A 14,307-nucleotide genomic window follows, 5' to 3' on the forward strand; every position below is an offset into this window, starting at 1 on the left:
TGAGACGTTGAAAACATAGATTTGGCATTCTACATGGTTTTGAATGTCTCAGCAGTATATGACTTCCACATACCTAAATACCTTGGAGAATCTGTCCCTCAAACTAACCATTAATTACAGATCTGGAGCGTGTGGGCTGGGGAGGGTGAGAGCATGAAACATGAGAAACACATCCTGGGCTTTCTGTAATAGGCACCCTGCATCTCTCTGACATTGCATGAAAGGCTGGTTCAAAGCTGGTGAAACAGCATTTAACTCTGTAGTACTGACCAAGCATATCCCAACTCAGTGGGATTTTTGCTAACCTTATCTTGACAAGGAGATAACCACTTGGCCACTTGCAGCCACCTGACACTTACATCATGGGAAATTTCCCAATGCTACGTAAACATAATGCAGGGTCTCACAAAGGAGAAATCCAAGTTAACTGATTTATGCAATAACATTTATATTGCAGTGTGGCATTCCCCTGGGACATTATATTGCAGTGTGGCATTCCCGTGTGACATTCCCCTGTGACATTGTTCTTCTCTGGAACACACAGCTGCTTTGAATTGTTGTTTTTTAAACAGGGCAAGGCAATAAACTACCAAGCATCACTTCAAGCCTGCTTGAAAAACAAAACCCAGCATGAGATCCAAGTGGCCAAAACCTCAGACTCCTGACAATTCATACAGGAAACTGAAGTGCCAGGTGCTGCAGACCACCAAGGTGGGTCACGGTGGCAGCAGCAAAAAGCAGGACCATGTGTTTGTAGCTGGGATACGTTGGCCTAAAGAGAGCATTTTAGGTTGCCAAAGAAAGCCTGAGATCTCAGTCAGAGACAAATTAGGGGTGTCCAGTTTCCACTCAGTGAGCTGCTCACACCACTTCACTGATTTTGCAGATGCCAAGGAGCATGCCCGGAGCTGAGCCTGGCTGAGGCATCCAGAGTTGAAAGCACCCCAGTGGGAGCTGGAGATCCTGAAAAGGTGGCTGTGGCCTCTCTCTTTCCTCTACATTCAATTAGCTATCTCATTAATTAAGTGTCTTCCCGTGCTACAGCATCCCCTGGGCTTCTCAGCTCATGTCTGGTCTGGAGGTTCCCAAGAGGAGAATTTGAATAATTCCTCCTCTGGAAACCTCAGAAAGAAACTTGTGGAGAGAAGAAAAAAAGCCATCTCCTGCAAAGCATGGAAGGGTGAAAGATTGACCCCAGCTATAGGATGTGGGACACTGTCCTGGGTTTGCTGAGTTTCAAGCATACTTCAAGTTTCAAGCCCTGAGTTTCAGGGGCTGGCAAGAGGCCAAACCATCCAGAGGAAGGACAGACACCACAACAGCTTCACAGGTCCTTGGTCTCCGGAGTTGTGATGTTGAGGCTTCCTCTCCGAGGCAAAGGTCTTTCAAGCGCAGAGAAGATACCACAGGCTTCGGCCTCACTAATACCGCTGTGGTACCCCTCAAGGTTCCCGGAGAGGAAACAAACTTCTTCCTTCTCTCTATTCACCCACAACATTTCTGTTCTGGCTCCCAGCCTCATTCCCTCTCTTTCTTCAGATCCCAACCATGTGAGGCATTGTTACAGGACTAGGAGGAGGACATGCCATCCTCGGGTGACATGAGGAGGAAAGCGGGAAAACCATCAATTCTTTTGGCTGCCTATGTGCATAAGCATGTAATGAGAAATCCCTGTTAACTGTGGCATGTTTTGTTACACAGACACTGTATGCAGCATACGTAAAGTGTCATGCTACCTGGACATCCCAAAGAGCTGCACCAATGTAATACAGGCAAATCCGGATGGGCACAAGCAGTGGTCAAGGGCAGATTCCTCTCCTCCAGGTTTGATCCACACGTCAGACACAAGCTGGAGCTCAGAGCCCTTCATCCTGCTCACCGGCACAGCCCAGTCAGTGCATTAGTGTGGGTCAAAACTCCCCTTCCTCTTCAGAGGATCTAACTATGGGTTGGGAGCAGCCCTCCCACTCATCCTTGGCCACTGTGCCTGAGGACCAGGCCAGGTGAAATGACTCAACAAAGGAGGCCACTGCACTTTGCAAAAGCAGGAGGGAAAGAGGAAGAGGGACGGTGCATGGTGAAAGCATGGCAAACATCAAAGATGGCAGGGAGCGTGAGTCAGAGGGCAGTGACAGAAGCCAGGGAGGGGATAGAGACGAGCTTGCCTCTAGGAGACAGTGGGTTTGGCCAGGAAAGGGCAAGAGGACTAATCATGGGTGTCTAACAGCTCCGTCATTCCTTTGATGTGGAAGGCCTTTCAGATAGAGAGCAGTCACCCAGAGTTGACCTCTGCCGGTGGTGACCCCAGGTACTGACTGGACCACCCAACGGTGGGCCCAGAGGAAGGAGGGGCATCCCCTTAACCAGGTGGGCACAGCCTGTTTCAGGCCTGCTCTGCGTCTGTCTAGCAGCAGTTCAAGCTCAGACAGCTAAACTGACTGGGAAAGAGGGCCAGTGTTTTGGGCCCTGCCGGCTATGCCCAGTCCAAGCACTGCCACAGACTCTTTAAATGACCTTGGGTGAGTCACTTAGCTTCTCTATTCCTATCTACAAAGCACCAGCATTTTGTTAGGCCAGAGATGGAGCAGAAAACGCTCTGATCTGCTGATAGAGGAACCACAAACGCACCCCTGATGTGCCAGTGGGACATTACTCTCAGTTGGCTATTTGAAGTGCTTTCCAGAAAAATACACCTTTTCGCAGCAGAAGCCTCATTTCAGGTTTTATGCCTGAACCAGCTCCTGAGGATTTCTGCCTAACAACCCCATGGAGCTGAGGAGGTTGGCAGTCCAGAGCTCCATCTCACAGCAATGGAAACTTGTATGAAAGAAAACAGAGTCGTCATACCCATACATCATTTAAAAATTAAAAAAACTGTGCAGCAGGACAAGGATATTGGTTTCCAACTATACAACAACACTAGGCATGAGAAGCACAATCACCACACTGAAATAGATGTCCAAATCCTGCCTAAAACATGTGGCAGGACCATGTCTTGCTTAGCGTCCTCTGTGAAATACCAAATACGTACCTGGCATGCAAAATTGCAGATGGGTTTCAAGGGTCAGGCCCCCCTCCTCGCAAAATATCAATCACACACTGTCTAAACAGAATATATTTAGTGTGCAGTAATGTTCAGAGTGAAAATCATGTTTGGCAAAGGCAGGAGTGCCTCAAGCACACAGAGCACTGCAATAACCACAAAGTTAATATACTGCACTATGAAGCTTTAGACACTAAGACATCAAAAATGTTAACCATTGTATTATCCATCTCAGGTTTACAGCAAGCAGAGAACACAATAAAACAATATCTGTCATGGTAGAAGCAAGGCTTTGAGTTCACTAAGGAGATAGTTAGAATGATGTCTATAGAAGACAGTGATAATCCATATTTTTGCATTGCTCACTCGCAAATCTGCTGATATAAACACGTTAATTACAACTGCTATGAAACAAGCCTCTTCTTGCCTGTTCTCCTTCTCCCACCTGGTTTAAAACCAGACATAACTCAGGTTTGCCTGTTTAAAAGGGCAGAAAGCCTTTCTGATAAAATCCAAAGAACTCGGGTGGGTAAATGGTGATTTTCCATTTCCACCTGCCCTCTGTAGCCACAGAAATCAAGGGACTTGCATCCACTTGGGCTGTCTCTCCAGAGAGCGGGAACCAGTAGTGAGTTCATAGCCAGACACAGAACTTATGAAACTCCCTGAGTTTCCTCTTTCTTTTCATCTGGTGAATGCAGACCTCTGAGTGGTTCCTTGGGCTCTAATAGCAACTGGCAATACACCACTGAGAAGTCCTAAAATCAGGCAGGAAAAGGGCACTGCCTTCCCCAAACACCCTCGAGCAGCGACAGTTCAGAAAGCCCAGCAAGAGATTTGGAAACCGACCCTTTGCCAAAGAGGTCCCACTTTCTTTGATGCCTCAAATGAAGCAGTTTACACATCTGGCGGGTGGTTACAGGCAAAGGAAAGGAAAAGAAACCTCGGGAGTTTAAAAATAACCTTGGAGTTGCCTTTAGGGTGGAGCACTGCCTCTGCACAGGGAAAAGAGGCAGAAATGAAGCGGCTGCCAGCGTGTGGAAGTGCCGAGGGTCTGGCCAACTTGTCCCTTACCCAGCCTGATGCCGTTCAACGTGGCCACTCTACGGCTCTGCTCCCGTAGGACGTTTTCCTGGGACACGCTGCGCTTGGGCTGCCTTCGGAAGCACTGCATGATCCAGCGTGGGGCTCAGGGAGAGGCGTCGAGCGTTGGGAAGGATGGGGGGCCACGCCACCCCTGTGGGGATCCCTGCTCATCCAGGAGCCTCCCGTGTGCGCGGTGTCAAACGGGGAGGGAGCTGAGGCAGCAGGAGAGTGCAGGCAGAGGAAGGCAGGGGAGGGCAGAGACCAGCTGGGGGTGGAACCGTGGGAAGTCTCTCCTCCTGCTTTGCTCACCAGCACACACTGGATGCAAAATTATACCGAGGCGCCTGCCAGCAGCTACCCAGGTAGAAGGAACAAATTTTCCTACAGTCATATGCCAGTGGGGTTTTATGCATCAATTCCAGGGGCTGGAGGAGTCCCAAATATTGTTTGTGGCTCCTAATTAGTGCCTAGGGCTTGTCAGCTTAGCCTGCCCACAAATGTCTGGATCAGAGAGCTTGGCTCCACCCTTTCTCTTCTGCTCAGAGCTGCTCCGTGCTGTTCCTGCTGACATGCAGTGAAGAGGAAGCTAAAAACACCTTTTAGCCAGCGCAAACGTAGCCCAAAAGCAGCTCGGAAACTGTGTTTTAATGCTTTTTTTTTCCCACCTAGAGAAGAGCATTTTCCTAAGACTCTGGAGAGTGCCTTCTCTGCCACTGATTTCCTATATGACTTGGGTTAGTCACTTACCCTGTGTTTCTGCATAGCTCTGGATTTATTTTGGTAATTCAAATTTATCCTGCAATTGGGTACAGGGATAAGCCCCCATCAGTGGTTAAACAAGTCACTGATTACACAGAATCAGAGAAAAAATCAGGTTGAAATGGACCTCTGGAGATCTCTAGTTCAACCACCCACTCAAAGTCAGGTCACCTTCAAAGGCAGATCAGGTTGCTCACAGCCTTGTCCAGGTGAGTTTTGGATACCTCTAAGGACAGAGACTCCACAGCCAACCTAGATCCCTGTTCAAGAGCTTAGATGTTCTTGGTGAAGAATTTGTTCGTTATGACCACTATAAATTTCCTTTGCTGAAACTTGTGACCATTGCCCATTGTCCTGGCAATGGCTGGGACTAAAATCCATCTCTTCACTAGCCATGACCCCTTCTGTGGTGAAATACAGCAGCTATACTTATTAAGCTGTTCCATCCTAGGTGAGTTTACAGACCTTGTTACAGACTACATTTTTTTTGTCATTGACTTTGCTAGCTGCTGCCCTGCCAGGCAAGCCAAGGGTGAAGATACTGCAGGGAGATGGAGTCAAGCTGGGGTGAATGTCCCTTACTGCAGAACCAGCATATGCATGAGAAACTTGACAGTGAACCACATGTCACCGTTTCTGCTGGAGACCTAATCGAAGGCTCTCCATCACCAGCCCCTCATCATATTCAGCACAGGTTTTAGAAACATATTCTCTATTTCTGGTGTCTGGCGATCCAGCCATCTTCCCCTTCTTTCTCCGCATTTTGAAGGAAGCCCTACCAACACTCACAGATAAGCACAGAGGACTGGGTTATTTGACCAGCACAAGGACAGGATCAGAGTCATTAATTGCTGCCATATGCCATATGTAAGAAACTCTCCGGGGACAAAGCAGAGCCATTGCATGGCCTTGAACAGCAGTACAACTAATAATGCCTTATTCACACATAGCAAATACAAATCACAGACAGTGAAGGAGAAGAAAGACATTTCGTGGACGGGTCATTGCCGAACATGTTAGCCAGGCAGTCAGTAGGTGTTTGAGGAAACACCTCCAGCCTTTTCTGAGCCCCCTGCACATACAGGGGCTGGATGTTGGAGCTGTAATCTCTGTAGTGCTCCCCTGGGAGCTGGGAGCTTTGCTTTTGCCCTGGCTAGGAGGTGGGCACCATGACGTAATGGCTAGATGATATTTATTAGCTAGCAGTCTCTGAGCACTTCCCATATTTCACATTGTACTGGAGAGGACTGATCTAATTAAAGGAGTAGGGAAGAGAGTGGTCTCCCATACTTGCCTTAGCAAAATAATTTGCTTCTGTGCACCAGCTCTCCTGTCTAGCAGCAGCCAGAGTCCCACAGGGATCGATTTGGGAGCACACAGAGCCCCCCTGCTTCATTTTCTCATGAATTCCTAATAAGCAGTGCCAGTGACAGCACTGCTTGGAGCTTTCCAGGCCCTCAGAGAACATTTTACTGTACTTATCCCTGAAGTTTGCACACACACAAAGCACAGGATCGGCATTCACCGAGTTTAGATACTTCTCCAGAACAGCAATGTGCAAGTTTTCTGTTGCGAGGGCTTCAGAGCTGTAAGGCAGTTAAAATCAGCTTGTTTTTAAAATGAAAATGAGATCATCGGGCCAGAAATGCCCTGCTTTGGGAAACAACAGATCTGAATGTATTGTGGTCTTGAGGTCATTTAAAGACAATGCCACATCTCATAGACGAAGCCTGATGGATAAGTGTGACACTGTGGGTTACATGGCATTCCTTATCGATGTTACATGATGCTGCGTCACGCTCCGGCACTGGAGGAACTGATTCCTGCAAATGGCTTAAGGACAAATTCTCCAACCCTTATTCACCACAGGTAACACCTGACTGGGTCCAAAGCCTGCGAACACTCAAGCATGCAATTTTACCCATATGACCAATCCCACTGAAATCAATGGCGCTAGTCACATGAGTGAAGTTATTCATGTCCCCGTGCCCAGGATCGGGGCTGTGCTAATCATCCTATCGATTCCAGCTGGATTACTCACGGAGCAAATGGAAATTGATGTGAATGAGGATGTCAGAATGTGGTCCCAAAGTTAGCAAAGTGCTTTAATATCCAGGAAACAGGCACTTGAGATGATAGAAAGGCTGTAGACTGGTAGGAAACGGGCTATGTGAGAAAACTATTAATGCACAGGCTGCTCTTCAGACAATTTTCCAAAATGAATTAATCTCCATCACATCCTTACACAAAGGCTGCAGAGTCAGGAGTTGGACTTGATGATCTTTGTGGGTCTCTTCCAACTCAGGAGATTCTATGATTCTATGAAAGGAGCTAAGGAAGCTCTATTACCACTTCAGAGAGGAAGAAGCAGGTTGGTTTTGAGCTCTTTGGGGCTGGACCTGGTCTCCCACCACCGCCATGTTTGGGCAACACCAAAAGTGGTGCAGCGCTAATACTGATCACAGTCTCTTTACACCACACTGACACAAATGACATGACAGAAGTCAGCTGCCGATTTGCCCAGACTTGTGATAATGTAGGACTGGAATTAAAATACCTGTGTTGGTAATGACCTCACCACTTCCCCATTGCATCATGCACATGATGTAAATTACTCTGTTATGACTAGTAATGCTTATGGCAGTTACATAACACATAACATGTGTCATTTTAAGAGGAGATTTTCCCACTAAAGAGGCCAAAGGTTGTCTCTTGCTCTGCATTTGTTACCAAGAAATAAAAATTAGGTCTATTTTACATGATGCCGTTCTTTACAGAAACACTGTAATTTCACCTTCCCTCCCAGGCTCCCTCACAGTGAAATTCAGTATAATTATTTTAATAAGAATAATAGCACAATCAAAGTATCACTGCTCATTAATGAACTACAATGTCTATCCCTACATACTCCTAGTCCTCAGCAAGCATGAGACAATTCAATCCAGGTGAATGCAGAATCAATGAGAGTTTGGAAAAGCTGTAGTTCAGCTGGTCTGTAGTAATGAGCCAACCTTCCATCACTCGTTAGGGTGATGGAGCACTCAGAAACTGAAGTTCCTGATGGTAAATAAAGTTTGACGGTTACTTTTGCACACCTAGTATGAGGAGTATTGTCAGTTTGCTGCTTGGAAATGAGCACAACCATCTGCAGCGCTGGGCAGTGGCTGCTGTTCAGAAAAGCAGAAAACCTGTCAAGTGATGAGGATTTAGTTGGTTTATCTAGTGCTTTTGAAAATCACTGTTGTTACCTGTGAAGTGCCTCTGCAGAGGCCCCTTTTGTCATCTGCTATCACCCCATGGGTATATCCAACCTGGCTTTTATATCGGCTCTTTAGTAGCCCTGCACCTGGGATCAGTGTGGTCCCAGCAATGCCAAGCTGTCTTTCAGCTGAGACCCTGCTGAGAGGACATGACAGCAAGGCTCCTTCCACGTCTGCAGGGTCCCACCTGCCCTGCCTTTCTCTCTGGAGTCCATTCTTCGTTTCATTCATGCCCTCTCACATCCCACTCGTAGAAACCTCTCTCCTTCCTCCTTCCTTGCTACCTCCAGGACACCACTCGCTGCTCTCAGCTTTATTCTCCCCAGTCACACCTCACATCCTCCGAGGACCAGGCCTTGCTGTTGGCACAGCAGAGCTTGAGAACAGCCAGTTTCTCACCACCAACAAAAAATGCCAATGGCTCCTCTACACCAGCGCTCCCCTTCTTGCTGCCTCCGCGAGAGTGGGGACCAGGGAGTGGGTGCTGAGACCATAAGCATCGGTGCATCTCTGGCCAAGGATGCTGCTGCTTGTTGACAGCGGATGCATCTCCGGTGCATGTGGTATGTACCAAGTTCCACCTTGTGGTGACACTGAGAATGGGCTTCTCCACAAAGCCGTGGCAGCATCTGCAAACCTCCTTGTCTTCCTTATATTGGCTTTTCTTGCCCACTCTATTTCCCTTCCAGGGCGCTTGAAAGGTCCTGCTGAGCCAGTGGAGGGTGATCTTAAAGTTTCATATAGAAGGACTTCTCCCCAAGTATCATGTTGTGGGTGTCCTTCAAATCACTGCCTAAAACCTTCCTCCCCTGGCATGCTGGCAAGAAGCCGTATAATGGCAGGTTTCTGGTGCACTGAGATCAGCGCTGTCACCTGCCCAATACTTCTCAGCCCCACTTTCTCTCTGTATCCTTTGGCTGTCTCGCCTTGTCTGCAAGGTCTCTGGGAGGAGAATGGTCCCTTCTCAGTTCTGATCAGTCCACGCAGCCCAGGCATCTTTCCCCAAAACAGGCTGGCTATATCCAGACTGCCTACTGGGAAGGACTGCAGGCCCATGCCATCACCCAGATCATGCTATGTGCTAGCTTGCTATGGATCAAAACCATGCTGGGGAATGTGCTGGCAGTTAAACAGTGCAGAGCCCTGGCCCTGGTTTGTATAGACGAAGCCAGGCTGCCTCCTCAGACATTTCACAGACAGTTCAAACTGTGACCTTTGTTTGTGAAAATCTTCATAAATCTTTCTGCCAGTCTGGGTCGCTCGAAGGGAGCTTGGATCTGTGTACGGCACTGGCTGTGACCCATCAAAAGCTACTGCTCTGCGCTCTTGATGAAATCCAGGTAAAACACCTAACTAAAGTTCATTGCACTCGGGAACTCAAAACCAGGCTGAAGGTTTGGTTCGGTCGCTCCACTGGTCCCTCCATCACGGTGCACATAGAGATTTGGCTGCAGAGTGAGAGGCACTAAAACAAACGCTGTCTTGCAGTAAATTACAGCTTTTCCAGTAGTTGGTGTGAAAAGGGTGGGAAGAAAGTAATTGAAAAGAAGGATATCAACATGATGGATAGGACCAGCACCAACAGGCAGGAGCACCCATGCATCTTAGTTGCCTAACTCCTAAGTCATGTTTCTGGGCACATGCTGATGAAGATGTTCTCTTCACAAAACCAAAGTCAATTGTAGGTGGGTCCTAGCTTCATTTTTTTAAGGCCACTTAACAGCTTTTCTTGACATTTTCTTCAGGAGCTGAAATTTCCACAGACGAAATGCAGGTCACTCGCACTGTTCTGCAGCAGGGCAAAATTTGTGCAATAATTAAATTGCACAATTGAATTATGCAAAACTAGGGAAAAAATCCTCTTTTTTCCACTGATTTATCCGGCATTTCAGCACTCTGTAACTTTAGCCAAAAACAGCCAACAAGACTTGTTGTGTGGTATCTCAACACAGGGCTTTAAAAGGTGCCCATACAAGGGGCAGCCCAAGGTGTGAGAATTTCCCCACACGCATTGTCTAAACTGGGTCATTTAAGGTGTGGAAGTATCTCGGTTTAGAATAAACTGTGGCAAAATCTTCTCTACCTGCATAAAGAAAAAGAGAAACCTCCATGTTTGACCAAGGTCTGCAGCCTTCCATTCTGGTGGGCTTGACTGAGTAAGGACTGAGACCCTCCACCCACGGTAAGGACCTAGGAGAGGCATGGGCTTGGGGTTGGTCTCGCAGTATTTAGATATCTGAACAAGGGAGAAGACAGGGTACAATTCACCTGTCTAGATCCCCATAAGCCTCAAATTTCTTGCAGACACCTACATTTAGCCAGCTGAATCCCACCCTGGATGATCAAATCACCAAGTATTTGTTTGCAGCTTTCCTTCATAAATTCCTGTTTATATATTTTCATCTCCCTGTAAAGGAAACTATACTTTGCTCCCAAATTATCGACACCTTTGGCTTCCAGAGCTGCCTATCCAGTCAGCTGAGTTTCCGGATCTTGCCATCTCTTCCCCATACACCTCTCCCTCTTGCTTTTCCTTGTAGTTGGCTGTATCCTTTAATCTCTGCTACCTGCAGCAGTTTGCCAAGCAACTGCATTGCCTTCTTCCTCCTCTTTTATTTCCTCATTAAAATCTGTTTTTCCCCAAGCATCTTTTTGCCCCGACTCATCTGCTTTTGGGCCTGATGTTGGGGCTTTGCACACCGGCAACAATCTCAAAACCAACTGCAGGCTTTCGTTTTGCTAAAAGACATTGCTCAGATTGGAAATTTAGCACCTTTTGTGTCAAAATAAAAAAAGACACAATATGATTTTTACCCATCCTGTCTGAAAAAGGGACAAGTTGCATGTTTAATGTAGTGAGAAGTGTCAGCATTGCAAATTGTCCTGCACTACTAGAAACACTATGGCTCAGAAAACTCCCATGTAACACATCAAGCACAACCTGCATCAAATGGGGTGTGCTAGGAGCATTTTGTTGGTAGGAAAGGAGATCAAAGTCACCGGCTGCTTCAGAGCAGATCCCAGCTGATCCCAAGTAGCATTACCTCCACCCACGGAGGCTGAAGCCCAGAAGGAGCCTCCTTAGTGCTCCCAGCTAAGAAGGGCAGGTGGAGATGATTCATTTGGAGATTTAAATCTAGAATTAATCCTCAGGACTAGGTGACAGAATAAACAAGGAAATGGCCTGTTTTGTAGGATTTTACTAACCCTTCCCTGCTGATTCTCACCCTGGGCTGCGGTAGAGGGCATTCCCATAACGGGGCTGTGGCATTCCCTGCACAATGTACGCAGTGTCTTGGATGAAAAAGTCAATGTATAAGAAGAAGGCATAGTACAAATTAGCTATTCTATAATCTGTGTGAGCACAAGGGCTCCCAGTTCAGAAACAAACCAACTTCATGAGGTAAGAGAAAGATTATTAATAGCTCACAGAGACTAGGAGATTCATTGTGTACTAAATGTAGATGACCCTTTATGAAATAAGCAACAAGAAGCCCATCCAGCTGAATTAAATGCATTCAAAATAAAAGGCACAGATCATTAAATCACAGCAGCTACTCTGGCTCTGTGGACAAGGGAGCATGCTCAGTTTTCTTCCCAGGACTCAGATCTCCATCCAAATGCAGAGTAAACAAAACTATACAAACTTTTCAGAAACTCTCATCTACAGTAATACCCACTTCTGCTACTGGAAGATATCTCAAGTGTCTCCTACGGACTGTCAGGTATTTTACTGAGACTGAACCATGTGCCTGTGGTTAATTCTGACATGGTAAATACAGCTGTTTTATCTATGTTGGAAAAAAAAGATAAACTGAAAGAAAGAAACTGACTTTTAACATACAGCCATAGACAAAACATATCTATAAACCATAATATCTGAGAAATTTCTGACAAACTACATAGCACAAGTCTGATCCTGCTAACAAACCAACATGTGAGCAACTTTTCTTGTCTAAGTAGTCTGGCATTCAGAGTGACTTTGGCACTTGTGTGTGTTATGTGTCAAGGAATTTCAGTAAATACCTTTTTAAAAGCTTGGCTCATTCAACACTTGTGTATTTTTTTGCTTGAGACAAGAAAATAGATTAACAAACAGCCACTGAATTCTTCTTGGTTCCTAACCCCAGAAGACTAAATAATATTCACTGAAAAATGACCCACAGGCCAGAATAGGAAATATTTTAATAGTTCCAGATGTATTTCTTAGCTTTCTTTCCCCAGTGGTTATATAATGAATGAGATACCTACAAAAACTATAGCATTAACCTCTGTTTCACCTTCCTGTCAGATTTCTAGCATCTGGGAAAATCAGAGGGAAGATTTCTTGAGCCTGGGGGAATCTTTTCACATTTCTTCTGGTAATGCTAAACTGATTGTGTTTATGGTCAATCACTTATTGCTCTATTAGTTTATTTTTGCTCATAGCTCATCTATAGTAAGAAAGCACCTACCATGAAATAAATATAAGCACTGTAGACTTTTGCCATTTCTGTGGGATCACAATATCCCATTTCAATCTGTAGCTATCACAGCCCTGAGTTGTTTCTGCTCATCAGAGTAAGTGAAATACAATGAAGAGGTCACAAAGCAATATATTAAAGTAAGACGAGGGAATAAGGGATATTTCATTACCCTGTCTATCAGACAAGCCTCCCAGTCTTGGTACCAATTGAATCTTCTTAAATCTCACTTGCTGGAAGGGCAGAGAGGATTTCTTCTTTTTTAGAAACATTACTTATTTTGTACTTAACATTTCTAGAGTCTTGGGGGCAGACCCTGACCTGAGGTGATTTATCCTGGCTCTGCTGTCTTCAACAGAGCCCAGAGAGTTTACTCAGTTGAGCATCTGTCCCACTCTCAGTTTCACCACAAAGGGGAGGAGATTCGGATCAACTTTTCTGGACTTGCAGACACTTATCCAGACAAGACACCCTTTCTACCAACAGTTAACCCCATTAACAGAGAAAAATCTGTCATCTCTCTCTGTAACACCAAATAAATGCTGCATTACTTCCAAATGAGAGAATGGGGAGGCAAAGGAGGGGGGAGAGGAGAGGAGGAAAAATAAAGCTCTTGGACAAGATAAGAGAACTGAAATGCAAGAACATTTCTACAGACTTACTGTTGCAAGCGAAGAAAGTGCCATTCGATTCCATTGCTGCAAAACAAGCCGATATGCAGCAGCAGAAAGGGCTCCGGGAAACAGCTGTGCCCAGATGTTAGCGCTGGCCCGGGGTGGAAGCCAGACCCGCAAGGCTCCCCCTGCTCTTTGCTCCAGTAATCCCCAACGTCAGCTCCCTTCAGAGAGGCCTGCTCCTTCCCTTCAGCTGGAAATGCGTCTTCACTATGACTCCTCATTTATTTCTCTCCGGCATCCGCACGCCACTGCCTGCCCAGCGCATTGACTGAGGCCAAGCGCCGGAGCCCCAGCACCGCGCTGGCCCTGGCTCCTCCCCGCTGAAATCTGGCGTCTTCACCGCTGGCCCAACCTCCTGCTTTTGCTACCGCTGCAGCTTGACAACGATGCCTCTTTTCCTGTTGCTGGCACATTTTCACGCTCCGCTCCTTTCTGGCAAGGCTTCCAGAAGACACTCGAGTGTTGCAAATCTGACCTCCGTGGTCCGCAAATCAACGAAAGGGCCTTAAACAGATGCCAGTGATCGGAGTCTAGGTCTGAAGGGCTTTTAGACAGTGGTAGGGGCATATTTCTTTTCACAGGGGAAAAAAAAAAACAGGTCAGAAATTGCCAATGTAGAAATAGAGGCTGTAACCACAAACGCTTGCAGAGGCATGAGCTTAAAGCAGAAGAAAAGTTACAAGCTTTGCATCTGAAACAGCGAGACAGAAAGCAGAAAAAAATGCACCGTCCTGAGGCTTTTACTGAGTGGAACTGATTTCTTGCACTCTGTTCCCTCCTCTTGGATTAGATATTTTTTAAGGGTAGGAAGACGATGCTGGTAAACAGGGAGGGGGAAAAAAAGGGAATCCAGTGTGGGAAAACAAAGTTACCCTCTACTTGAATGTTTGGGGGATGTTTTCAGTTATTGTTTTGTTGTTGTTTATTTCCGTTTCTGGTTACTTAGGTTATCTTGATGCAAACAATTAATGGAGTTGTCGGTAGATTCAAAGCCCTTGCTTCTCAGCAGCTGTAAACCT

General features: G+C 46.3%; 1 protein-coding gene across 3 annotated transcripts in view; it reads right to left on the reverse strand.

The window, feature by feature from the left end:
- The window catches only part of PLCD1 (phospholipase C delta 1), a 56,704-nt gene extending 43,123 nt beyond the window's left edge, over window positions 1-13,581 (reverse strand). Inside the window, exon 1 of one of the 3 annotated variants that reach the window (XM_075492296.1) lies at window positions 13,274-13,581. In XM_075492296.1, the coding sequence (XP_075348411.1) occupies window positions 13,274-13,307 (34 nt within the window). In that variant the 5' untranslated portion in view covers window positions 13,308-13,581. Of the gene's footprint in view, window positions 1-4,117; window positions 4,409-13,273 lie in introns of those variants that run through there. The other 2 variants (XM_075492294.1, XM_075492297.1) reach the window with 2 other exon arrangements.
- Between the last annotated feature and the right edge of the window lie 726 nt (window positions 13,582-14,307).

This window comes from Mycteria americana, chromosome 2 (genome assembly GCF_035582795.1).
Source record: "Mycteria americana isolate JAX WOST 10 ecotype Jacksonville Zoo and Gardens chromosome 2, USCA_MyAme_1.0, whole genome shotgun sequence".
Classification (NCBI taxonomy): Eukaryota; Metazoa; Chordata; class Aves; order Ciconiiformes; family Ciconiidae; genus Mycteria; species Mycteria americana.